This window comes from Mandrillus leucophaeus, unplaced genomic scaffold, assembly GCF_000951045.1.
Source record: "Mandrillus leucophaeus isolate KB7577 unplaced genomic scaffold, Mleu.le_1.0 Scaffold1268, whole genome shotgun sequence".
NCBI classification, from domain to species: domain Eukaryota; kingdom Metazoa; phylum Chordata; class Mammalia; order Primates; family Cercopithecidae; genus Mandrillus; species Mandrillus leucophaeus.
Window position 1 is genome coordinate 483,750 of NW_012101076.1, and position 26,857 is coordinate 510,606.

General features: G+C 37.3%; 1 protein-coding gene and 1 long non-coding RNA gene across 4 annotated transcripts in view; one reads left to right on the forward strand and one right to left on the reverse strand.

The window, feature by feature from the left end:
* PRKG2 (protein kinase, cGMP-dependent, type II) overlaps nucleotides 1-26,857 on the forward strand; it is a 129,688-nt gene that overhangs the window by 22,368 nt on the left and 80,463 nt on the right. For all 3 annotated transcript variants that reach the window (XM_011972095.1, XM_011972097.1, XM_011972096.1), the window contains exon 3: nucleotides 24,607-24,773. In XM_011972095.1, coding sequence (XP_011827485.1) covers nucleotides 24,607-24,773 — 167 coding nt within the window. The remainder of the gene's footprint in view (nucleotides 1-24,606; nucleotides 24,774-26,857) is intronic.
* Nucleotides 8,207-25,652, reverse strand: LOC105533622. The gene is made up of 4 exons (XR_001005140.1): nucleotides 25,616-25,652; nucleotides 23,978-24,125; nucleotides 9,341-9,407; nucleotides 8,207-8,537 (listed from the first exon to the last, which is right to left on the reverse strand). It is a non-coding gene; the product is annotated as an uncharacterized LOC105533622 (long non-coding RNA).

The window sequence follows — 26,857 nt, forward strand, 5'->3', positions numbered from 1 at the left end:
GCTCGCGCTGGGAGTTGGAGACTGGAGCTGTTCCTATTCGGCCATCTTGCTCCACCCCTTCTGCATATCTTTGGATTTTTAATTTATTTTCTTACAGAGAAGATTGAATCTGATGGATTTTTAATTTTAATTAATTTAAAAACTGAATAGTCACATGTCTATTGCCTACTCTACTGAATACTGCAGTTCTAGATAATGTAGTTTTGACTGTAACTGCTATTGCCTAAGATGGGAATTATGACTTAGTTTGGGGACCCTTTATAGACAAAGTGAGACCTACATTCAGTTTTAGGACAACACCACAGAAAATGAGTCTATGCCTGTCAGACTGAGGTGGGCACAATGTGAAATCACTGGTCAGCTGCACCCAAACTGCAGTATATCATAGCTCTTTGTAGGGACCTGGTTATGTGCCTACTGACCATTTTAGATCCTCAAAAGCATGCAGCATGCAGTGGGTATGTAGCCTGTTTATAAAACAGGCACTCAGCTTTATTGAAGTATAAATGTGATGATGTGTCAGGGTACTACCGTGTGTCAAATATTCTGATCTGTGATTTAAATTTAATATGTTGAACATCAGAAGACCTTAGAGCCATAGGAACCTTAGGGATTGTTTGATGCTACCCCCCTTACTAGAGAAGTAAGGACACAGGTGCTGGGGAGTTACGGAATGTACCATGGTTGGTGGCAGAGCTAAGATAGAATCCAAGACTCTTGAAATCAAGATCAGTTATTTTCCTCTTCAGTCCTACTCTGGTGTTCCAAGAACTATACACAAATGTGAAAGACCTTGATTAGACCAGCCTGGGCACCGGTCTGTCTTATTGTAATATGCCCTATTGATTGATATTAAGAGTGGTGGTGCTTCCTGGAGCTCCCTAGCTTCATCCATGTGGAGTTGAGCAGAGGCGGTCCATTGTATTGATGCCTACTAAGTTCTGGATCCTTAGAGCTGAGGTCTGTGAGAAAAGGACATTGAGAATGGGTTTGATCCACCTGATGGCACCAACTGTGGCATATATGGGGGTCCACATATGGGTTCTTGAATAAGTACAGTGCTTCTCAAGGCTGAGAACTGAATATCACTGGCAGAGAGGGCAGAAAAGAGCTCACATAGCATTTCTGCCCATGTCTGGTCTGCCTTGAGCACCAAGACAACCGTGCATTCAGATGTCACACCTTTTACTGAGATTAAGTTTTTCTTTTCTGTTTATGTAGATATTGTTTAGAAAACTTCATCAGAGCAAAATTAGGAGCTCATGCTGAATGTCTGGTGGAACACAGGCAAATTAATCAGAGACATCTGGCGAGTTGCTGGTATGACTGCATTTTGCTAGGGATGCTTAAACTATCATTTGAAACTATTGTTCTTTAATGAAAAGGAAAGATAAAACAAAGACTTACCATCTGACTTCAGATATGAACTCCAGTTTTAGGAAGGACAGTTAGTTTTATCTGTCACTCCAACCACAGGAGCAGAATAGGTAAAAGAAGAAAATGCTAGTGAGTCATACATTTAAATAAGATGTGGAGAAGGACTGTGGAAGAATATGTTTGTTTTTATTTGCTTCCTTTCCAAAGCAGTACTGAGCATTTGAGGATGTACACTACAGAGCATGTTGTGTTCCTCTTTATTGGAGAGGAATGTTTCCATGGAAAATAATATTTATATACCACTAATTATGTGCCAGTCACCACTTTGAATGCCTCACAAATACTGAATCATTTAATCCTCACAATAAACCTATGAGATAGATATTACTTGTCACCCCCATTTTGTGTATGAGAAAACTGAGGCATACAGAATTATATAACCTGCCAAAGGTTCTGCAGAGTTTAATACAGGAAACAGAATTCAAAATCAGAAAACCCACTATTTAGAGTCTGCTCTAATCATTCCTATAGATGATTTTTTCAAGATAAAAATCAGAGGTGGACTCTTGACCTTTTTATTGGAAAGTCTTATTTAAAAATTAAATATATAATCAGAAATAAATTTTTTAAATGCAATGATTAGAAAAATCTCCCTGCTATTGTTATTTTTCTCTTAAAACGATTCTTCCAGAAAGCGCTGCTCTATTAGCAGTTTGCAGTAGTGGGAACTTTTGCTGGGAAGGAAACACCCCTTTTTTCCCTTCCATGAGATAGTGACTTACATGTTGCCATATGAGAGGCTCTATATCTAGATTTTACATGGATAATTGAAGATTTTTAAGAGTGTATATACAGGCTCTTAGCAGTTGGACAGTTAAAAATTAGTTTATATTCTCATAAATGCTATTGCCTTAACCCGGGTCTTTAGAAAAGCAAAAATTGAAGCTGTCTATATAGGATAAGGCATGGAAGAAGAAAAATATCCAGTTGTGTGGTGATCTGATACCCAGAATCTATGGGTGAAGGTAGCTGGGTGATGTATCTGGTGAAAGTTGTCAGTATGCTTGAAAACAAAAGGTTATATTTCATAGTGATAGATAATGTGCATGTAGACACTCAGATCAAAACTAGCTACTCGGCGATGGGATGAAAAAACTAAGTTATTGGTTGGCTATTACATGTCTGTCATTCTGCATAATTAACTCATGGAGGCCTTAGACTTGCCTAATGAGGCATCAGGTTTTTGTTTTACTGAAGGTGAAATTAAAGCTCGGGGTCACACCATTTGCTCCAGGTTGTATATTTTTGGAAACAGTTTTCCAATTTGAGTCTGCCTGATGTCAAATGTGTATTCTCTACCATAATGTGCACAACATTTATAGCCTGTGCAGCTTGCAGTGTGAGTGGCTTCTCTTGGGGTTGTATAACCAGGCTGGGGGCTTTCTTTGTGGGGGTGAGGTAGGGTGGGTGGTACCGTTAAGCTCCAAAAAAAGAAGAGGTAAAAAGCATGGAGGAGGCTGGGAGCGGTGGCTCACGCCGGCAATCCCAGCACTTTGGGAGGCAGAGTTGGGCGGATTATGAGGTCAGGAGATCGAGACCATCTTGGCTAACACGGTGAAACCCCATCTCTACTAAAAATACAAAAAATTAGCCGGGCGAGGTGGTGGGCGCCTGTAGTCTCAGCTACTCGGGAGGCTGAGGCAGGAGAATGGCGTGAACCCGGGAGGCGGAGCTTGCAGTGAGCCGAGATCGCGCCACTGCACTCCAGCCTGGGCGACAGAGTGAGACTCCGTCTCAAAAAAAAAAAAAAAAAAGAAAAGCATGGAGGAATTTAGGAGCCTGACTGGGATTAAGTGGCAGCTGCCTTGACATCTAGATGAAGTTAAATAAGCTTTGGCAGCAGGTCTGAGTCCTGGCACCCAGTCAGTCTTCCTTTGTGCCTCTGTCTTTCTCTAGGAGCCAATGAGCTCTGGGCTCTGCTCACTCTGCTTCCCCACCTCAGCCCTCTCAGCCTCTCAGATGGTCTTCTGCTTAGTTGATATCTGCCCTTTAGTCCTTCTCACTTTATCCTTAAAACTTCTAGTCTGTTAGTTGCTAGGCATTAGGAAAAATATTGAATGAAGCCTTGGAAAACACTGAGGGTTTGAAGGCTAATTGTTTTGAGTAGTCAAAAGCACTGTGCTGACTGCGAGGAGCCTACCCTCGCCTTGTGGGCTGCATTCCTAAGGGGATGCACAATGCTATTTTTACACTACACAAAAACCATGGCACTTTTGGACCCAGGACCTAGCCTTGGCTGAGCAGCTTTAATGTCCAAGGTTCCCTTTACTCCTTCAGATTATTGCATTCAATGCAACAAATATTTATTGCATATTGAATCAATGAATCCAATTCTTTAATATTTTCTTCCACATTTACTTCCCTTTTCCTTATTTCTTGTTGTCTTCCCTCCTTCATTTTTTTTCACTAATTCTTTAATTTGGTTTCTTCCTCATCTTCTCTCATTCTGACTAGTCAATGGCCAACACTACTAATTTTGAGTATCTATTATTGGGTACACTCTGCTATGACCTATCCATAGTTATCTCAGTTATTTTCACAGTTAACCTATCAGGTAAGTATTATTATATGAGGCTTATTAAGGGTAAGTAACTAGTCCATGGTTATCACTAGTAGTGACTAGGGCTTCTATAAACTCACCTAGATGTTAAAACATCTGCCTCTTAATCACAACAACTCTGAAATCTGTTGTCATTTTATTTCGCTTGTTGTTGTTTTAATTTATGTAGAATATTTATAGCAGTTTCTGGATCTGCTTGGTTCCAAATAGGTTATTCCAGGTGAGTTTGAGCAGTGCTGGCTTTTAACAAGGGTCCTGGTTGCCTGGGCAGGAACCTCTACCTGTTCTCCCTTACATTTTATAAATGTCCTCTGCGATGGGTGGCTCCTTTTGACCCTTTTTTTTTTTTTTCTCTTTTCTCAAAAACATTCTGGACACTGCCCATTCCTTGCTAGATACCCAGGAAGGACTGTAGTAGAAATAGCATCATTGAGGAGACAGTGGTCTTTCTTTTCCTTGCTTGCTGGATAAGAGAGAAACATCACCACTGGCCTTTGCCTCCTAATAAGCAGCACTCAGTTTCCACAGAACCTCCCTTTTCTTTCTGTATGCCTGAGCAGCTCAGCTCCTGTCGCCTCTTTCTAGAGTTTAAATCGCAATACAATTCTCAAAAAGGGGAACAGATCTGAAGACAAGAATGAAACGGTTCGATTTTCAGACTCTTTGGAAGTCCCTTCTTTGTGAAAGATACATTTCTTATATCTATCCTTTAACTAAAACTATTTCTTTTCGTTAAAGTCTCACTTTAAAATGATTTGTCTTCTCTTTTTGCTGATTCTCCTTAGAGGTATTTGTTAGTTGTAGATTTTTTAGTGCAGTTATGTGGGACAGGTTTCTTTTTTTCCTTTTCCTTTTTTTTTTTTTTAATCTATAGCCAGGAATGGCCAGAGAATATTTTATATTTTATATATATTTTATAATAAGGTGTGAGTGATCAGGGTCCCCCAACATCTGTTTAATCCTTCTTGGGTTATTTGTGATGCCAAATCAATTTTAATTGGTAAATTTCAAGCAGGTGTTTAAATGGTCTTTTTGGGGCTTACAGATTAAGCTCTGGGAAATATGAGAGAAAGAAAGACCTAGAGCTTCCAGTTCCCTTTCCAGGTGAGATAAGGAAAGAGGAAGTATAAGTGAGAAGAACAAGATACAACTTGAAATTTCTTGGAAACAGAAACTCAGGAAATGCAAGCATATTGGTTTTCTATCACTGTGTAATAAATTACCACAAACTTAGTAGCTTAAACAACACATAATTTACTATCTCAGTTTGCAGTTGGCCAAGAGTCCAAGTGTGACTTATTTAAGTCATCTTCTCTGACATCAACCCCAAGGCTGCAGTCAAAGGGTCAACTGGCCGTGTTCATTTCTAGAGCTTTCTACAGAAACAGGTCCTCTTCCAGGCTTACGTGATTGTTGGCCAAATTTAATTCCTTGTGGTTGTAGGGCTGAGGTCCCCATTTTCTTGCTGACTGTCAGCAGGGGCTGCTCTCAGCTCCTAGAGGCTGCCTAGAGTTCCTGCCTTGCGTCCTTCTCACAGGCCCTCTCACAGCATGGCAGCTTACTTCTTCAGATCCAGCTGGATAAGCCCTTTACAGTGACTGAGATGAAGTCTTATATAACCTACACAAGAGTGACCTTCCATCATCATTGCTGTATTTTGTTGATGAGGAGCAAGTCACAGGTCCCCCCTCCTCACTCACCAAGCCCTTTTGCTTCTCTGGTCTGAGATTCCTGTTTAGGAATATTGGCTATGCCAGGTAGGTAAAACCATGCATAAAAAGTCTTGTACATCCATGCTTATAGCAGTGTTATTCATAGTAGCCAAAAAGTAGAAACAACCCCATGTCCATTAACAGATGAATGGAGAAACCGAATGTAGTATATACATGCGATGGGATATTATTCAGCCTTACAAAGGAACTCTGACACATACTACAACAGGAATGATGCTTGCAGATGTTAGCCAGACTTAAAAAGACAGATGCTGCAGGATTCCGTTTATATGAGGTACCTAGAATAGTCAAATTCATCGAGACAGAAAGTAGAATGGAGATTGCGAGGAGCAGGAGGGATGAGGAGACCCAGGGAATATATAACAGGTACAGAGTTCCAGTTTGGGACGATTCTGGAGATAGATGGTGGTGATGGTTGTAAAACAATGGGAATATACTTATTGTTACTAAACTGTACACTTTTAAATGGTTAAAATGATACATTTTATGTTATGTATATTTTACTACAATTAAAAAAAATGTTCAGACCCTGAGGCTGACTTGACAGCATGTTTCTAGGTGCCAGGCCACGTTTCAGGTTCCAGACAGAATGCTGGGAGGAGGGAGAGGAGAGTAGGGATCTTCTCATTTGTGTATTATATTGCAGAAAAGAACAAGCTATGTCAAAGTCTTGTGACAAACATTAATTGATCATTGTTAATCAATACTTGTTAATTACCTAATTGACTGATTACTTGATGAGCCTTCAGTAGAGCATGTTCCCAGTGCTGTGGAAATATAGAGGAAAGGGACAGCTCAACTCCCTTCCATCTTCTTGTTTACAGCTGTCATCCTTAATCTTCAGTTCACATTGTAATCACCTGTAATAGGAAGTACTGATGCCTGGGTCTGACCTCCAGGTATTCTAACTAAATTGATTTGAGGCGAAAGCCCTGGGCTTATGGATTATAGGTGTACATATATATAAAAAGCTCCCCTGCTGATTCTCATATGAAGCCACCATTGAGGAGCGTTGTGTTATAGGAGCAGGTTTCCCTGCTGCTGACTCCTCAAATACGTGGTTTGAAGATTTAAGAGCAGTACTAATTACAGACATTTAAAGGAACTGTTTGTCTTTTATACCTAATTACCATGCCACACAATGGTGATTATGCCTGTCATTGAGTATGTCAGATAAACTTCTTCGTAAGTTTTGATTGTTTTCAACATTTCATTGTTAAACCCTGTTCTTTGATGCTCATGGGAATAGAATAATCTACACAAACTTAAGGAAGAGAGAGAGAGAGAGAAATGTTTTGTTGTGAGCATGAAATAACAGCAAACAGAATTAAATTACAACTGTATTTAATTTTATGGGCAATAAGTAAAATAATTGAGAGAGGAAAGTCATGCTTATTTTATGACTTCCATGGGATGACCTTATTTTTGTCGCGCTAGTTTCTCAAATTATAAACTTGTGCATTTATTATGGTTTTTTTGGTTCATCACTCAAAAACAATTACCTGGGGATGGGGAAGAAAATAGAGATGTGTATCTTGTTTATTAAATGTGCCTTGTTTATTAGGGTGACTGACGTTTTCCAACTCCATTCTTGTCCCCATAATTTTTAAATTGGGAGAAAGAATTTGTCCTTTGGGTTTCTTAATTTTGTCAAGTTTCTAATAGGTGCAAAATACAGTTCTAGATGTTAAGTAATAGGAAAAGCATAGTCATACCCTTAAAGATCAGAGTCTCTTTGGGGAAATTATAATTTATGGGATTAATATTCTAAGAGCTAGGCATACAAAGGAAGGTGAGCACATTCTTTACTTGGTAGGGTAGAAGAGAAAATCTCTAGCTGGGTTTTTAAGGAGGAATAGATTATATGAGACAAAGAGGTCTGGCACTGTGTGGTTTGGTGGGTCTGGGGTACCCTAAATATGGGGAACTTGGACAAGCAGAGGGGATATTACCATTTTGAAGTGGCCTTCTTCAATTAAAGTTAGGTCTTAAACATAGACTTTTTGTTTGTTTGTTTGTTAATTTATTTTTGAGATGGAGTTTTGCTCTGTTGCCCGGGGTGGAGTGCAGTAGCATGATCTCAGCTCACTGCAACCTCTGCCTCCCGAGCTCAAGCGATTCTCTTGCCTCAGCCTCCTGAGTAACTGGGATTACAGGTGCCCACTGCCATGCCCTGCTAATTTTTGTATTTTTGGTAGAGACAAGGTTTCACCATGTTGGCCAGGCTGGTCTAGAACTCCTGATCTCAGGTGATCTGCCCACCTTGGCCTCCCGAAGTTCTGGGATTACAGGCATGAGCCACCGTGCCAGGCCAGCATAGAGTTTTTAGATCTGTTCTAACTCAGCGTTTAAGGTGTTGGTAACTTGCCTACTTATTATGGTGATAGCTAACCCTCATGCAGTATATTTTATGTACCAGGCACAGTTCTTAGTGCTTTATTTTGTTAACTAATTTAATTCTCATAGAAATCCTGTGACCTGTAGACTGTGTTTATTGTTGTTTTACAGCTGAGGAAACTTAGAGGTTAAGTGACTTGCCTAAGGTTCCGCAGTTAGTAAGTGGCAGAAGTTGGAATCAAATCCTGGCATTCTAACTCTAGTAGATTTTGTGACCTTCACAAATACGCCTTACCATATGTTTCTAATTGTATGTAGATATAATTAAGCTATGAAATGAAATACAAGTAAAGTTGCTGCCTCTTATGCTCACAAAACATCCTTGATAGATAAGAATGAAGGTAAAGGCCACTGACCCCAGCTTTGCACTGAGCCTTATTCAGAGGAGGTTGCAAGATACATGCTTTGACCTGAAAAACAAAACAAAACAAAAACAGTGAGAACATGGGCCTCTAATATATGAGCCCAGAGAAGAAAGATTGAGAGCCTAATACAACTGTAGGTGAACTTTGCCAAGTTAAACTTTCTGAAGCAACTTAGAGGATGAAAATGTATTGCTTCAAGAAATGTTGACTATAAGTTGGGGTTATAAAATGATTACAAAAGGATTACTGCTGCCACCTCAAATGGGCATAAATTCAACATCCAGTCCCATTGGAGGAACTTTGAACTGAGTAGAGGGTCTGTCTTGTCAGTGCCTCGTTGTTCTATGGTTTTCATAACTTTTCTCATTCTACTCTTTCCCCCAGAAAACCTTCTACCATTTCTATCTACTATGACTACCATTTATTAAGTTACTGGCATGTTATTTAAGTTAATGTGCATGATATTCCTATGAAGTAAGCATAATTACTATGCCTATTCATAGATGAGAGATCTGAGATTCAGGGAGGCTAAGTTACTTGTCCAGGATAATGAAGCAAGGAAGGTGCTGGCAGCACGTATGCTAAAATTGAAGCTAGGAAGTGCCAGAGCTGATATTTCAACCTAAGATTTTCTGATTCCAAAGTCATACACATTTTTTAAACTGAATTTTTAACTGAAGTACACAAAACGTAAAGTGGACATACCCATGTGACCACCGAAATGATCAGAAAATAGAACATTACTAGCACCTTGGAAGCCCCTCGTACCCTCTTTCAATTTCTACTCATTATCTTTCTTAAAGGGAGCTACTATTTGCACTACTCTTATCAGAGATAATACTTTTTACCTGTTGTTGAAATTTATTTAATGGAAGTATGGAGTGTGTACTCTAAAGACTCTGTCTTCTTTTGTTCCTATAGTGAGATTCATTTATATTACTGTATGTAACAGAGGTTCACTAATTGTCATTGCTATATAGTATTTATTGTATAACTATATACAATTTATTCATTCTATGATTTATAGTCATTTGGTTAATTCTGGTATTTAGCAGTTATGAATAATGCTGCCATGAACATTTCTGTACATGTCTTATAATGTATATGAATTATGATAGGTATAAACCTAGGAGTGAAGTTACTGGGTAATACATTATATCCAATTTTAATATAGATGGTCAAAGAATTTTCCAAAGTGATTAAACAAACATATACTCCCACCAACACATATGTGTATTAAATTACTTCACATGTTCAACAGCATTCAGTCAATCTTTTTCATTTTGGCCATTCTACGGGATATTTTGTGTTATCTCAATGTCCTTTTAGTTTTCTTTTCCTTGATAACTAACAATGGTGAGCACATTTTGATGTATATATTTTCTATTGAGGTCTGTTTATCTCCCATAGCTCTGTAGTACAACTGTGGTCATAAATCAGGAATCTATGAGTGTGTAGGTCAATTTTTGAATTTTCTTTTCTGTCCCACAAGTCTTTTAAAATTTTTATTATTAATATTATACTTTAAGTTCTGGGATACATGTGCAGAAGGTGGAGGTTTGTTACATAGGTATACACGTGCCATGGTGGTTTTGCTGCACCCATCAACCCGTCATCTACATTAGGTATTTCTCCTATTGCTATCCCTTCCCCAGCCCCCGACCACCTGACAGGCCCCAGTGTGTGATGTTCCCCTCCCTATGTCCATGTGTTCTCATTGTTCAACTCCCACTTATGAGTGAGAACATGTGGTGTTTTGTTTTTCTATTCCTGTGTTAGTTTGCTGAGAACAATGGTTTTCAGCTTCATCCGTGTCCCTGCAAGGGACATGAACTCATCTTTTTTTATGGTTGCATAGTATTCCATGGTATATATGTGCCACATTTTCTTTATTCAGTTTATCATTGATGGGCATTTGGGTTGGTTCCAAGTCTTTGCTATTGTGAACAGTGCTGCAATAAACATAGGTATGCATGTGTCTTTACAGTAGAATGATTTAGAATCCTTTGGGTATATACCCAGTAATGGGGTGGCTGGGTCAAATGGTATCTCTGGTTCTAGATCCTTGAGGAATCGCCACACTGTCTTCTACAGTGGTTGAATTAATTTACCCTCCCACCGACAGTGTAAAAGTGTTCCTATTTCTCCACATCCTCTCCAGCATCTGTTGTTTCCTGACTTTTTAATGATTACCATTCTAACTGGCATGAGATGGCATCTCATTGTGGTTTTGATTTGCATTTTTCTAATGACCAGTGATAATAAGCTTTTTTTTTCATGTCTGTTGGCTGCATAAATGTCTTTTTTTCAGAAGTGTCTATTCATATCCTTTGCACACTTTTTGATGGAGTTTTTATTTCTTGTAAATTTGTTTCAGTTCTTTGGGGATTCTGGATATTAGCCCTTTGTCAAATAGAAAGATTGCAAAATTTTTATCCCATTCTGTAGGTTGCCTGTTCATTCTGATGATATTTGCTTTTGCTGTGCCGAAGCTCTTTAGTTTAATCAGATCCCATTTGTCAATTTTGGCTTTTGTTGCCATTGCTTTTGGTGTTTTAGTCATGGAGTCTTTGCTCACGCCTATGTCCTGAATGGGGTATTGCCTAGGTTTTCTTCTAGAGTTTTTATGGTTTTAGGTCTTATGTTTAGGTCTTTAATCCATCTTGAGTTAATTTTTGTATAAGTTGTAAGGAAGGGGTCCAGTTTCAGTTTTCAGCATATGACTAGCCAGTTTTCCCAACACCATTTATTAAATAGGGAATCCTTTCTTGATTGCTTGTTTGTGTCAGGTTTGTCAAAGATCAGATGGTTGTAGATGTGTGGTGTTATTTCTGTGGCCTCTGTTCTGTTTCATTGCTCTGTATATCTGGTTTGGTACCAGTACCATGCTGTTTTGGTTAATGTAGCCATGTAGAATAGTTTGAAGTCAGGTAGCATGATGCCTCCAGTTTTGTTCTTTTTGCTTAGGATTGTCTTGGCTATACTGGCTCTTTTTTGGTTCCATATGAAATTTAAAGTAGGGTTTTCTAATTCTGTGATGGAAGTCAATGGTAGCTTGATGGGGATAGCATTGAATCTATAAATTACTTTGGGCAGTATGGCCATTTTCACAATATTGAGTCTTCCTATCCATGAGCATGGAATGTTTTTCCATTTGTTTGTGTCCTCTCTTATTTCCTTGCAGAGTGGTTTGTAGTTCTCCATGAAGAGGTCCTTGACATCCCTTGTAAGTTGTATTCCTTGGTATTTTATTCTCTTTGTAGCAATTGTGAATGGGAGTTCACCCATGATTTCGCTGTCTGTCTGTTACTGGTGTATAAGAATGCTTGTAATTTTTGCACATTGATTTTATGTCCTGAGATTTGCTGAAGGTGCTTATCAGCTTAAGGCAATTTTGGGCTGAGACGATGGGGTTTTTCTAAATATACAATCATGTCATCTGCAAACAGGGACAATTTGACGTCCTCTTTTCCTATTTGAATACCCTTTGTTTATTTTCTCTTGCCTGATTGCCCTGGCCACAACTTCCAATACTATATTGAATAGGGGTGGTGAGAAAACACAGCCTTGACTTGCGCCAGATTTTAAAGGGAATGATTCCAGATTTTGCCCATTCAGTATGATATTGGCTGTGGATCTGTCATAAATAGCCCTTATTATTTTGAGATACATTCCATCAACACCTAGTTTATTGAGAGTTTTTAGCATGTAGGGGTGTTGAATTTTGTTGAAGTCTTTTTCTGCATCTATTGAGATAATCGTGTGGTTTTTGTCATTGGTTCTGTTTATGTGATGGATTAAGTTTTTTTATTTGTGTATGTTGAACCAGCCTTGCATCCCAGGGATAAAGCTGACTTGATCCTAGTGGATAAGCTTTTTGATGTGCTGCTGGATTCGGTTTCCCAGTATTTTATTGAGGATTTTTGCATCAATGTTCATTAGGGATATTGGCCTGAAATTTTCTTTTTTTGTTGTGTCTCTGCTAGGTTTTGGTATCAGGATGATGCTGACCTCATAAGATGAGTTAGGGAGGAGTCCCTCTTTTTCTATTGTTTGGAATAGTTTCAGAAGGAATGGTATCAACTCATCTTTGTACCTCTGGTGGAATTTGACTGTGAATCTGTCTGGTTCTGGGCTTTTTTTGGTCAGTAGGCTATTAATTACTGCCTCAATTTCTGAACTTGTTGGTCTATTCAGGCATTTGAATTGTTCCTGGTCTAATCTTGGGAGAGTTTATGTGTCCAGGAATTTATCCATTTCTTCTAGATTTTCTAGTTTATTTGAGTAGAGGTGTTTACAGTATTCTCTGATAGTAGTTTGTATTTATGTGGGATCAGTGACGATATCCTCTTTATCATTTTTTAATTTCGTCTGTTGGATTCTTCTTTCTTTTCTTATTTATTAGTCTGGCTAGGGGTCTATCTATTTTGTTAATCTTTCCAAAAAACCAGCTTCTGGATTCATTGATTTTTTTAAGGGTTTTTCATGTCTCTGTCTCCTTCAGTTCTGTTCTGATCTCAGTAATTTCTTTTGTTCTGCTAGCTTTTGAGTTTGTTTGCTCTTGCTTCTCTAGTTCTTTTAATTGTGATGTTAGGGTGTTGATTTTAGATCTTTCCCACTTTCTCCGTGGGCATTTAGTGCTATAAATTTCCCTCTAAACACTGCTTTAACGGTATCCAAGAAATTCTGGTACGTTCTGTCTTTGTTCTCATTGGTTTCCAAGAACTTATTTATTTCTGCGTTAATTTCGTTATCTACCCAGTAGTCATTCAGGAGCAGGTTGTTCAGTTTCCATATAGTTGTGCAGTTTTGAGTGAGTTTCTTAATCCTGAGTTCTAATTTGTTTGCACTGTGTTCTGAGAGTCTGTTTTATTTTTTTTTATTTTTTTTTTATGATTTCCTTTCTTTTGCATTTGCTGAGGAGTGTTTTATTTCCAATTATGTGGTCGACTTATTTTAGAATAAATGTGATATGGTGCTGAGAAGAATATATATTCTGTTGCTTTGGGGTGAAGTTCTCTAGAGTTCTCTTAGGTCTACTTGGTCCAGAGCTGAATCAAGTTCTGAATATCCTTGTTATTTTTCTGTCTTGTTGATCTGTCTAATATTAACAGTGGGGTGTTGAAGTCTCCCACTATTATTGTGTGGGAGGCTAAGTCTTTTTGTAGGTCTCTAATAACTTGCTTTATGGATCTGGGTGCTCCTGTATTGGGTGCATATATATTGAGGATAATTAACTCTTTTTGTTGCATTGATCCCTTTACCATTATGTAATGCCCTTCTTTGTCATTTTTGATCTTCGTAGATTTAAAGTCTGTTTTATCAGAGACTAGGATTGCAACTCTTCCTTTTTGTGACTTTCCATTTGCTTGTTAAATATTCTACCATCCCTGTTTTTGAGCCTGTGTTTGTGTTTGCATGTGAGATGTGTCACCTGAACACGGCACCCCAGTGGGTCTTGACTGTTTATCCAATTCACCAGTCTGTGTCTTTTAAGTGGGGCATTTAGCGCATTTACATTTAAGGTTAATATTATTATGTGTAAAGTTGATCCTGTCATTATGATGCTAGCTGGTTATTTTGCCCATTAATTGATGTGGTTTCTTCATAGTGTTGATGGTCTTTACAATTTGGTATGTTTTTGCAGTGGCTGGTACTGGTTTCTCCTTTCCATATTTAGTGCTTCTTTCAGGAGCTCTTGTAAGGCTGGCCTGGTGGTGACAAAATCTCTCACCATTTGCTTGTTTGTAAAGGATTTTATTCCTCCTTTGCTTATGAAACTTAGTTTGGCTGGATATGAAATTCTAGGTTGAAAATTCTTTTCTTTAAGAATGTTGAATATTGGCCCCCACTCTCTTCTGGCTTAGATGTAAATGGGCTAAATGCCCCACTTAGTCTGATGGGCTTCTCTTTGTGGGTAACCCAACCTTTCTCTTTGCCTGCCCTTAACATTTTTTCTTCATTTCAACTTTGGTGAATCTGATGATTATGTTTCTTGGGGTTGCTCTTCTTGAGAAGTATCTTTGTGGTGGTCTGTGTATTTCCTGAATTTGATTGTTGCCCTGTCTTGCTAGGTTGGGGATGTTCTCCTGGATAATATCCTGAAGAGTGTTTTCCAACTCGGTTCCATTCTCCCCATCACTTTCAGGTACACCACTCAAACGTAGATTTGGTCTTTTCACATGGTCCCATATTTCTTGGAGGCTTTGTTTGTTCCTTTTCATTCTTTTTTCTCTTATCTTGTCTTCACTCTTTATTTCATTAAGTTGATCTTCAGTCTCTGATATCCTTTCTTCCACTTGATTGATTCGACTGTTGATACTTGTGTATACTTCTTGAAGTTCTCTTGCTGTGTTTTTAAGCTCCATCAGATCATTTATGTTCTTCTCTAAACTGATTATTCTAGTTAGCAATTTCTCTAACCTTTTTTAAACATTCTTAGTTTCCTTGCATTGGGTTAGAACATGCTCCTTTATCTCAGAGGAGTTTGTTATTACCCACCTTCTTAAACCTACTTCTGTCAATTCATCAAACTCATTCTCTGTCCAGTTTTCTTCCCTTGCTGGCGAGGAGTTGTGATCCTTTGGAGGAGAAGAGGCATTCTGGTTTTTGGAATTTTCAGCCTTTTTGTACTGTTTTTTCTCAACTTCGTACATTTATATACTTTGGTCTTTGATGTTGGTGACCTTCAGATGGGGCTTCTGTGTGGGCATCCTTTTTGTTGATGTTGATGCTATTCCTTTCCGTTTGTTAGTTTTCCTTCTAATAGGCCCTTCTGCTGCATGTCTGCTGGAGTTTGCTGGAGGTCCACTCCAGACCCTGTTTGCATGGGTATCACCAGTGGAGGCTGCAGAACAGCAAAGATTGCTGCCTGTTTTTCTTCTGGAAGCTTCGTCCCAGAGGGGCACCTGCCAGATGCCAGCTGGAGCTCTCCTGTATGAGGTGTCTGTTGACCCCTGCTGGGAGGTGTCTCCCAGTCAGGACGCATGGGAGTTCAGGGACCCACTTGAGGAGGCAGTCTGTCCCTTAGCAGAGCTCGAGCTCTGAGCTGGGAGATTTGCTGCTGTCTTCAGAGCCAGCAGGCAGGATCATTTAAATCTGCTGTAGCTGCGCTTACTGCTGCCCCTTCTCCCAGGTGCTCTGTTCCAGGGAGATGGGAGTTTTATCTATTAACTCATGCCTGGGGCTGCTGCCTTTCACTCAGAGACGGCTTGCCCAGAGAAGGGGAATCTAGAGAGGCTGTCTGGCCACAGCATCTTTGCAGAGCTGTGGTGGGCTCCACCCAGTTTGAACTTCCCTGCAGCTTTGTTTTCACTATGAGGGGAAAACCGTCTACTCAAGCCTCAGTAATGGCGGACACCCCTTCCCCCACCAAGCTCGAGTGTTCCAGGTTGACTTCATACTGCTGTGCTAGTAGTGAGAATTTCAAACCAGTGGATCTTAGCTTGCCGAGCTCCATGGGGGTGAGATCCACTGAGCTAGACCGCTTGGCTCCCTGGCTTCAACCCCGTTTTCAGGGGGGTGAACGATTCTGTCTCGCTGGCATTCCAGGCACCACGGGGGTATGAAAATAAAAATTAAAAAAACTCCTGCAGCTAGCTCGGTGTCTGTCCAAATGGCCACCCAGTTTTGTGCTTGAAACAAAGGGCCCTGGTAGCATATGCACCCAAGGGAATCTCCTGGTCTGCAGGTTGAGAAGACCATGAGAAAAGTGTAGTATCTGGGCCTCATGGTGCAGTCCCTCATGGCTTCTGTTGGCTAGGGGCAGAAGTTCCTCGACCCCTTGTCTTTCCTGGGTGAGATGATGCCTTACCCTGCTCAGCTTGCCCTCCGTGGGCTGTACCCACTCTCTAACCAGTCCCAGTGAGATGAGCTGGGTACCTCAGTTGGAAATGTAGAAATCACTCACCTTCTGCATTGATCTTGCTGGAAGCTGCAGACTGGAGCTGTTCCTATTTGGCCATCTTGCCAGTCACTCCCCAAAAGTCTTTTTATCCATTGTTGTGCCAGTAGTATATATTCTCTTAATTATTTTCTTTCATAGTAATTTTTGATATCCATTACTTTAAGTGTTGCAATTTTGTTATTCTTCAATGTTGTGAAGCTAGTCTTGGGCCTTTTTATGACTATAAGAATTTTAGTATCAGCTTCTCAATTTTCATAAATTTTTAAATTTAGAGCATTGATTGGGATTTCATTGAACCTGATCAACCCGAATGTAATTAACATAATTAAAAATGTAGTGTTCTAATCTATGACCATGGTATATTCTTCCATTTAGTTAGGTTTTCTCTCACTCTTTTAATAGTATTTTGTATTCTGTGTAGACATCTTACTTATCTTTGTTAGATATAATCCTTCATAGTTGATACTATTTTAAATTATTTAAAAGTTTTTATTAATTGCTTAATACTAGAATATAGAAATACAATTAAATTTGTATAGTGACTTTGTATCAAGTGAGATTGTTGAAATCGCCTGTTGATATTGGTGGTTTACCTGTATTTTCTTTTGAATTTTTCATATACGCAATCATATCTTTTGGAAAGAATGCAGTTTAATTTTTTCTTTTTCTACATTTACATATTTTATTTTCTTATTTTATTTTTCTTCTTTTTGTTTCTTTTCTTTCTCCCTTTATTAAATTTGCTCAGACTTTTGATTCAGGATTGAAGTGTCCCATTTCTGATGTCTGTAGGAAAGCTTTCAATGTTTCATGATGTAATATGATGTGTTTTTGTTTTGTTTTATATATGTATTTTATTAGATTAAGGAGATTTTCCTCTATATTTAATTTGCCAAAAGTATTACTTAATTCAAAAAGTATTACAGGTGTTTAATTTTACCAAATACTCTTTCTGCATCCTACTATATTTCTACATTTTTCTCCTTTATTCTTTTCATGTTGATAATTATGTTAATTAATGTTCAATCTAATCTAGAATATTTATTTTTTATACTTTGCTTGTTTGTTTTGTTTTTTACTTTTGTCCCTCTGTTCATTAAGGATATTAGATTTCATTTTTCTTTTTTGTAGTATAACTCCTTATCAGGCTATTCTGGCACTATAACATGAATTGGGAAAATTTCGTCTTTCCTGTTTTCTGGAAAGTATTATATAAATTTAATATTAATTTTTCTTTGAATATCTATAAGGCTTAATAATAAGGTCATCTGGGTTTAGACTTTTTTGGGTGGGATAGTTTTTATATTTGATTTAGTTTCTTTATTGCTAATCAGATTTTCTATTTCTTCTTGTCTCAGATTTGGTGGTTTATTTTTCTAGAAATTATTTTTCATTTCATCACAGTTTCCCATACTCGATGTTTTTGAAACTATTTTAAATGATGTCGTTTTAAAAATTTTATTTTTAATTGCTTGATGCTGGACTATATAGTATGAACAACTGTTTTGGCAAGAATGCAGTTTAATTTTTAACTGTAAAGTTGTTCATACTACTCATTTCTCTTTTTATATCTGTAATATCCGTAGTGATGTCTCCTTCTTGTTTCTAATAATAGTAATTATACCTCCTTCCTCTCTTACTCCCCAAGTCCTGTCTTGTTGTGAATTATCATTTTATTATTCTTTTCAAAGAAATTATTTTGGGCTGTGTTGATTCTCTTCATTATACTTCTATACTTCTTTTTTCCTGTTTGATTATTTTCTGCTGTCATTGTGTTATTTTCTTCCTTCCTTTTTTGAGTTCAACTTACTTTTCTTTTTCTAGTCTTTTGAGATGGATGCTTAGGATGCTCATTTATAATATTTATTCTATTATATAATTTGACAGCATGAATTTTCTATGCATCATTTTTACTGCATCTTGCAAGTTTTATGTCATATTTTATTATTATTTATTTTAAAATATGATTTGGCTTTTCTTATAACTTAAGTTTTGACCAATGGGTTGTTTAGAAATGTATTGCTCAATTCTCAAACATTTGAGGATTTTATGATTTTTCTGTTATTGATTTCTAGCTTTATTCTATTAATACTATATTTAAAGAATATACTCTGTTTTACTTCAGTCTTATGAAATGTCTTGAAATGATTTGTGGTTTGCCATGTGGTCAGTTTTTATGATGGTTTAATGTGCACTGGAAATGAATGTGTATTCTGAATTTATTGAATAGAGACATTTAAAATATCAGTGAGGTCGAGAGATTAAATAAAGTTCAATAATCAAATATTCAGATCTACTTACTAATTTTTGTTGGCTTATTCTATTAATTAGAGAGATGTGGTAAAATCTCCCAGAATTAATGTGGGACACTTGTCTATTTCTTCTTTTAATTTTGCCAGTTTTGTTCCATGTATTTTGATGCTATCATATTAAGTGGATACATATTTAGAATATTTAAATATTCTTGAAGATATAAATATGAAATATTCCTCTCTATTTCTAGAAATATGTTTTTTATTAAGGCTTACTTTCCTATATCAGAGAAAAATTCTTTTTTTTTTTTTTTTTGAGACGGAATCTCACTCTGTCGCCCAGGCTGGAGTGCAGTGGCCCGATCTCAGCTCACTGCAAGCTCCGCCTCCCGGGTTCACACCATTCTCCTGCCTCAGCCTCCCGAGTAGCTGGGACTACAGGCGCCCGCCACCTCGCCCGGCTCGTTTTTTGTATTATTTTTAGTAGAGACGGGGTTTCACTGTGTTAGCCAGGAAGGTCTCGATCTCCTTACCTCGTGATCCGCCCATCTCGGCCTCCCAAAGTGCTGGGATTACAGGCTTGAGCCACCGCGCCCGGCCGAAAAATTCATTTTTAATTGATGTTTACATAGTATGTCTTTTTCTACTTTTTTATTTTCAGCCTTTCCATACATTGTCTTTAAGGCATGTATCTTATTTGCAATATACATTTGGTATTTCCTTTTAAATTTTATTTTATTGGTCTGACAAGCTTGTCTTTTAATTGGGGTATTTGGTATATTTATCTCCAATGTAAAAAAAAATGTGGGTTTAAATCTAATATCTAATATTATTCAATTTCTCTTTCTGTTTGCCATGTTTTGAGGATTAATTAAGTATATATTTTAATTCTATTTTATCTTTGTTAGCTTTCTTTAATTAATTTATTTATTTAATTTTATTTTTTTGAGACGGAGTTTCACTCTTGTTGCCCAGGCTGGAGTGCAATGGTGCAATCTCAGCTCACTGCAACCTCTGACTCCCAGGTTCAAGTGATTCTCCTGCTTCAGCCTCCCAAGTAGCTGGGATTACAGGTGGCCGCTACCATGCCTGGCTAATTTTTGTGTTTTTAGTAGAGACGGGGTTGGCTAGGCTGGTCTCAGACTCCTGACCTCAGGTGATCCATCTGACTTCGGCCTCCTAAAGTGCTGGGATTACAAGCATGAGCTACCACACCCAGCCTATCCTTGTTAGCTTTCTAGTTAAACACTCTTTGACTGATCTTGTAGGCCTCACTATAAATTACGGCATGCATCCTTAACTTACTAAACTTTTAGCATAGATTAGTACTTTTATCAATTGCTGGACCTTAAATTATGTGAACTCCATTTATTGTTCCCTCTCCTGCAGTTTTGGCTGTTTTCTACATTTATTTATTATATATTTTACCCTGCACAAGGCATTATTATTGCTCTTTGAGAAACACAAGCTTTCTTTAATCACCCACAGATTTATATTTTCCATTGCTCTTTCTTCCTTCTAACATCTGCCAGTTTCCATCTGAGATCATATTTCTTCTGTCTGGAGCTCTTCACTGTTACAAGTCTGTTGCCAACGGAAAAACATTTTGAAAATACCTTCCTTTTGCCTTCATTTTTGAAGGTGATTTTCACTGGGTAAAGGTATTGAAATAGGCTCCTTGAAACGCTTTGAAGATATGCTACTGTGTTCTGGTTTCTGTTATTTCTGTTGAAGAGTAAGTTAGTCATTTGAAAGTAATGCCTTTTATTTTAAGCTGCTTTTTAGAGTTTTCTCATTGTATTTGGTTTTTCAGCAATTTGACTATGGTAGGCCTAGATATGGTTTTCTTTGTATTTATTTTATGCAGAGTTTATAAGGCATCTTGTCTGTGCTTGACATCTTATAATTGATTTAAGCTAACTCCGCCAACTCTTCTTTTCTTCTCTTTTCTTTTCTTTTCTTGAGACAGAGTCTTGCTCTGTTGCCAGGCTAGAGTGCTGTGGCACAATCTTGGCTCAATGCAACCTCTGCCTCCCGGGTTCAAGCGATTCTCCTGCCTCAGCCTCCAGCGTAGCTGGGACTACAGGCATGTACCACCAAACCCAGCTAATTTTTGTATTTTTAGTAGAGACAGGGTTTCACCATATTGGCCAGGATGGTCTCGATTTCTTGATCTCGTAATCTACCGACCTCAGCCTCCCAGAGTGTTGAGATTACAGGCGTGAGACACTGCACCCTGCCTGATTTAAGCTAACTCTTAAATATGATTCCTTCATATATTGTTTCAGCTCAATTATTTCTCTTTCTTCAGGGTCCCAGCTGATCTTTTTAGTTTCAAGCTTCTGATATTGTGTTTTTCAGTTTTAGAATTTCCATTTGATTTCTTTAAAGATTCACATTTTCTACTGACATCTCCATTTGTCCTGAAAGCATATTGCTTATAGTTAAAGTTGCACCTGATAGCTGCAATATATTGATCTACTATGGTTCTGTTTCTATTGTCTTTTTTCTCTCTGTCCTCAGTCATTTGGCCTTTTCTCTTAGTATGCCTGGTAACTTCTGCTGTCATGACAACTATTTGCTATTTAAAAAACTGTGGAGAAAATTTGAGTGTCCAGATTTTGTGAACTTCTATGGAGAATATTTACTTTTGCTTCTGGCAGGCAGTTAATATAGTGGCTGATAGTTGTAACCAAAATAGCGTTTTGTTTGTTTGGTGGCTGCTTTTCAGTGTTTTTGAGAGCTAGCCTATTTTGCTTAGTTCTTACTCTTAGGCTGCAGCCCTTCAGATGTCCCATCTGAAATCCTGGGTGTTTACCAGAATCCCAGGTAGACACCCAGGATTTCAGATGGGACATCTGAAGGGCTGCAGCCTAGGAGTAAGAATGAAGCATCCTATCATTCCACTTCATGGTGTGCTTTGAACACGAACTTTTGTCTTTGAGATAGCCAAGACTGTGTTCAGTAGCTGCCTGAAAAGCAGGAAATGCCTTGAAGGAAATGCAGAGGAGACTGTCAGCCTCATGTTCTCTTGTAGATCATGACTCTAAGTTGTTGCTATGTTGATAGATCTTTAATGCTTCCAAGAGATTATCTATCTAATCAGCTTTCATAGTTGTTTTGTGGGAGCAGGAAGAGTTATGCTGATGATAGCTGGTCTATCATAGTTGTAGAAGGAGTTGTAAAGTTTACATTTTTTTTTTTTTTTTTTGAGACAGAGTCTCTATCGCTCAGGCTGGAGTGCAGTGGCGTGATCTCGGCTCACTGCCACCTCCACCTCCTAGGTTCACACCATTTTCCTGCCTCAGCCTCCCGAGTAGCTGGGACTACAAGGCGCCCACCACTATGCCCGGCTAATATTTTTTGTATTTTTAGTAAGGACGAAGTTTCACCATGTTAGCCAGGATTGTCTCCATCTCCTGACCTCATGATCCGCCCGCCTCGGCTTCCCAAAGTGCTAGGATTACAGGTGTGAGCCACCATGCCTAGCCGAAACTTATCAGATTTTTAAAATAAGTCGTTTTAAATTTATAATGTACTTTTGAGAAAAATTCATAGCAATAATTTTACTAGTTAGAGACTATTACAGTATGTTTATACACTAAGTTATAAAAGTCTGGAAACTTTTTGAGACCATGGGTCATGTTTAATTAATTTTTATGTCCTAAGTAAGTGCTTAATGTCATTTTAAAAGCAGAACAGATGTGAATATAAGTACTCTAGGAATTCAGAGGAGAAAGAAAGGATTGTGTAAACTACAGCATCCATTTAAAATCATCCAGTTTAAAATCATGAAGGATTTCTTGGTGGATGTATAAAGTTTGGAAAGGTTGAGGAGTAAAAAGTAAGTTAAGTCGTAAAAGAAAACATGTTCCATCTCTTAAGGCAAAGTTCAAAGATATAGGGGACGATAAGGATACCAGCTTATCTATAATAAAAACATTTGTTTAGGGAGTAAGTACTAAATGGATAGATTGGAGCCATGTTGTAGAAAATGATAAATATTGGGTTGTAGGAAATGATAAATATTGGGTTGTAGGATATTGATACTTTTTCTATGGGCAAAAGAGTCTTTTTGAGTACTTCCATGGAATGTTGGATGTTGAATGAATGAAATTAAACCAAAAAAGAAATAAATAAAAAGGACATTGAAGCTTGAGAAATACTGGTTTAAAGAGATTTGCTTACAGTAAAACTTCTTTGAATCTTTAAAGTGTGCATTGTATATTTCCAAAGTTGCTTCAACGTAGCACACTTTTGCTTATAAAGAAACAGTGTTCTTGGAACATACTTTGGAAAATTGGTATATGTGGGCATTGAGGAAAGACTGACTAGAATATTATACTAACATATAAAGTCTGTGAAAGCTGGAGCTTCTTGATACTGTTCACAGTTCTACCAGTTGTACTAGGAGGATTACCTAGCAAAGATATGTTCTCAATATATATTAAGTGAGTTGGCTTTAGTGGATGAAAATAAATTGGATAAGCATGAAATTCATTTAAAATTTTTTTTTAGTGAGAATAATCTGATGATATAGTACAGATGAATTTTAGGGAAAATAGGCTAGAAGCTTAAGTCCAAGAAAATAAACTTTTAAAGTTGTCCAGACCTAAGATTTGTTCTTGGACTGTGGTGACATCCTTGAAAATGGGAAATAAAATGGATAACAGTGATATTTTTTAAAACGAATTGATAAGATTTGGTAATAGATTAGATGGAACTTCTCAAGGCACTCAAAGAATTTGAATAGCTTTGAGTCACTGTAGGGAAGAAGAAATTTCTTTGTACAAGACTTCGTTCTGTTTTCTTCATGTAGCCTAAAGATCTTCATGTAGCCTAAAGGGTCATGAAAGAATTATTTAATTTCATGAAGTCTTACCTTTTGTTTGAAAACTTTTTGTGTAGAAAAAGATCACCAGTTTTCAAACGGTAATTGGGAGAGAGGTTGAATGAAAAATACAGAAAAGTATTTACAATACCATGCTGAGTTTTATGATCAAGAGTAAATATATTGTATAGATTCTGACTTAGCCCATAGAGCATCTTTTCTTTCAGCACAATAATTTTATGAAATATACATATAAAGAATTTTAACTAAAACATTTTAAATTTATCTTAATGAAGGTTGGGTAACTATTTTGAGCTACATCTTTTCCAAAATAAAGCAGAGCGTTATAGGATTATCAACAAGTAGAACTTGGATTTGAGGAATGAATGGACTGTGAGATTGGAAATGTCAGTTCTGTCTAGTCCACACATATCTAGAGTAAAACCTAGTCAAACCTAGACTGTCACTGTCACCACCGATGTCTGATCAACCCTACCAAGGCCCAAGGGCTTTCTCCCTTAGAAGCTTTCTCCCTCAGAAGAGACAATGGGGTAGAATGGAAGCAGCCCAGACTTCAGATTCATCTACTTAGTTTTAAATCCCATGAAGAATTAGTTGCTTCTTACCTATTAGTCTACTTCTTCCTAAAATAGGAATAGTAATTATCTCATAATATGGTAATGAGGATTAAATAAAATATAAAATAACTAGTACTATAGGCACTATGCATACATGAATACATCAATGAGTGAAGACTGTGTTGTATTCCCTTAAATGCAACTCCTTTATATCAATGAGATTTGCTTTCCATCTAAAAAATCACGTGTCCATCAGTAATGCATCTACGGATCTTGGGAAATGGTACATTTGTGTTGATGGCAATTAGGAACAATAATAATATTGGTGCCATAATGACTATCAGAATAATATTCAAAAATATTTTCATAGGTTTTTCATGTAAGCTGTGGTAGTTATGAAATGTTTGGTGGCGTTAGAAAAAAATTGTTCTTGATAGAAAGTTGTAAGTTTGTAGATAATATTATCAAGAAACAGAATAAAGTAAATCTACATAGCAAAACATGATTTTCATTAATTGTAACTAACATTTCTTTTCCATTATAACAGTGAGAAGAAGCTCATTACAGACGCCCTTAATAAAAATCAGTTTCTGAAAAGACTGGATCCTCAGCAGATCAAAGACATGGTGGAATGCATGTATGGGAGAAACTATCAGCAAGGGAGTTACATTATTAAGCAAGGAGAACCAGGAAACCATATCTTTGTGCTGGCAGGTGGGTGTCACAGATTTTTCCGGTTATTATATAATAAATATTTTGCCTGTTGTGATTTTTTGCAGGCATTTATAAAAACGTAAAACTAGTTGCTGTATTTGTAGAAAACATAACATACTGAATTCATGAAATAGCAGGATTGTTGATCTGATCATAATGATGGTAATACTTAATATGTGCTGAAAGATTTCTATATATCAGGCATCCTATTGAGCAGTTGATAGAGAGATCTCATTTTATCTTCTCACCAACCCTGTAAGGCAAGTTCTATTTTCTCCATGTTTCTAATGTCGACTGTGTCTTAGGGAGGGTAACGCCAAACAGCTCGTAAGCAGTGGAGGTAAAATGCACACTTAGGCAATTTGACTTAAGAATCCGCACGTCTAATCTCAATACCACTCACTCAAAAGTGTTTTTATTCAAAATACTGCTGCTGAAGTTAACATTTTAAGATAATGCACCAGGAAAAAAGAAAACAATTATTATTGTGGCTCTGGAAAAATTTTGGTTTTATACCAATAATTTTAAAAGGTAATTTAGGTAACTTTGACCAACACACAAATCAAATGACACATCTTACAATTAAAACTGGTGTTTTTAGAATCATTTAAATGGTTTCCTTCGTCTGTGGTAATTTGAACATGCTTACATGTCAGGAAGATTGTAATGGTTAGATAGGCAAATTTTTGTAATGTATAGATCTTATAATGACTACTCAAATTTTTTCTCTTTTATATATAGCAGCAAAAAATTGTGTGAACAGGGATTAAAGTTATAGAACATTTTGTCACATTCTGGCACAACTTTCTGAGTTTTAGGGAAAAAAGTTAAAACTGGCTTACCCAGAAGGAATGATGAATGGAGGTATGTTTTCTATTTAGCATTGTAGTTCCTGATAATCTAACTAATGCTTTTATTCTTGTTCCTTTGGGGCCTTAAGTGTGAGGCAGAAGTTGTCTATCTAAATAAATTAATAAACATGTATTATTCTATTTATGGTATATAAAAGATTGTTTTATGTACTTTGATTATTTGAACATGCCAATTTTATTATTATTTGCCATGTATATCTTTGTAGGCAGCTTTAAAATTATACAGTCATTCCCAAGTAATCATTCTACTTAATTAATGAGCTATAGTCTTAATTTAGCTAGCCTTGAAATTTTTAGGGACAACTTTTCCGTCTTGCAACTTTTCTCTTAGCCATTTTAACTTCTGCTTTAGCAACACTAGAGTATTGCAGCAAGAGAGGATGGGTCATTAAGTCAACAAATATTTATGAAACCTCCTAGGAGAGGATGAGAAACTGATGTTAGTCTAACTCATTCCTTCCCAAGTAGTTCTAATGAAAGGCTCAGGGAGAGAAGAGGTTGAACAGCAGTCAGTATCAAAACAGCTATTGAGATCAGGGTTGTGGCACATATGGAAATTAAAATTGGATGGTTTCTTATTTGAATTAATTACAGTGTCACCCAAGGATTGAATTGCCTGGTTTAATTATCTGGTTGGGCAAATTAATTTGATAATTAAAAATATTCTCTTTATGAAACATAGCATGAATAGCAAATAGTAAAAGCATATTTAGCTTAAACTTTTGATATTCCATATAATTCTTCAGCATTGCTTAGGTACCATGAGCCTTAACCAATTTCAAGATAAAAACTTGAAATGCATTAAGATTCTTGATATCAATTGGACACTACCACTAAGTGGCTTTGAAAGAATAGCTAATGAGAAATTTTAAATTGCACGTCTAACCTGTAGGATTTGGAGCCAAAACTGAGTGTTTTTTTTTTCTTGCTAATATCAATTCTATCAGACTAAGTATATTTTCTCTTTTGTCCGCTCTATGGCTCTGGCACTTGGAACAGTTCCCAGCACAACATAGGTACTCAGATCAGTTTTGCTGAATGGATGGGTGGACAGAGATGATCCAGAGCTCCTTAGCAGTGAATTAGGAAAAGGAAAGACTAATTCTTTAAGGAAAGGAGACATTGGCCCACCATTTTGTTTTTCCTCTAAGAACTTAGATCTTTTTTGCTTATGCTTTTAGTTGGTTAAGGTTTTGTTTGTATTTGTTCAAA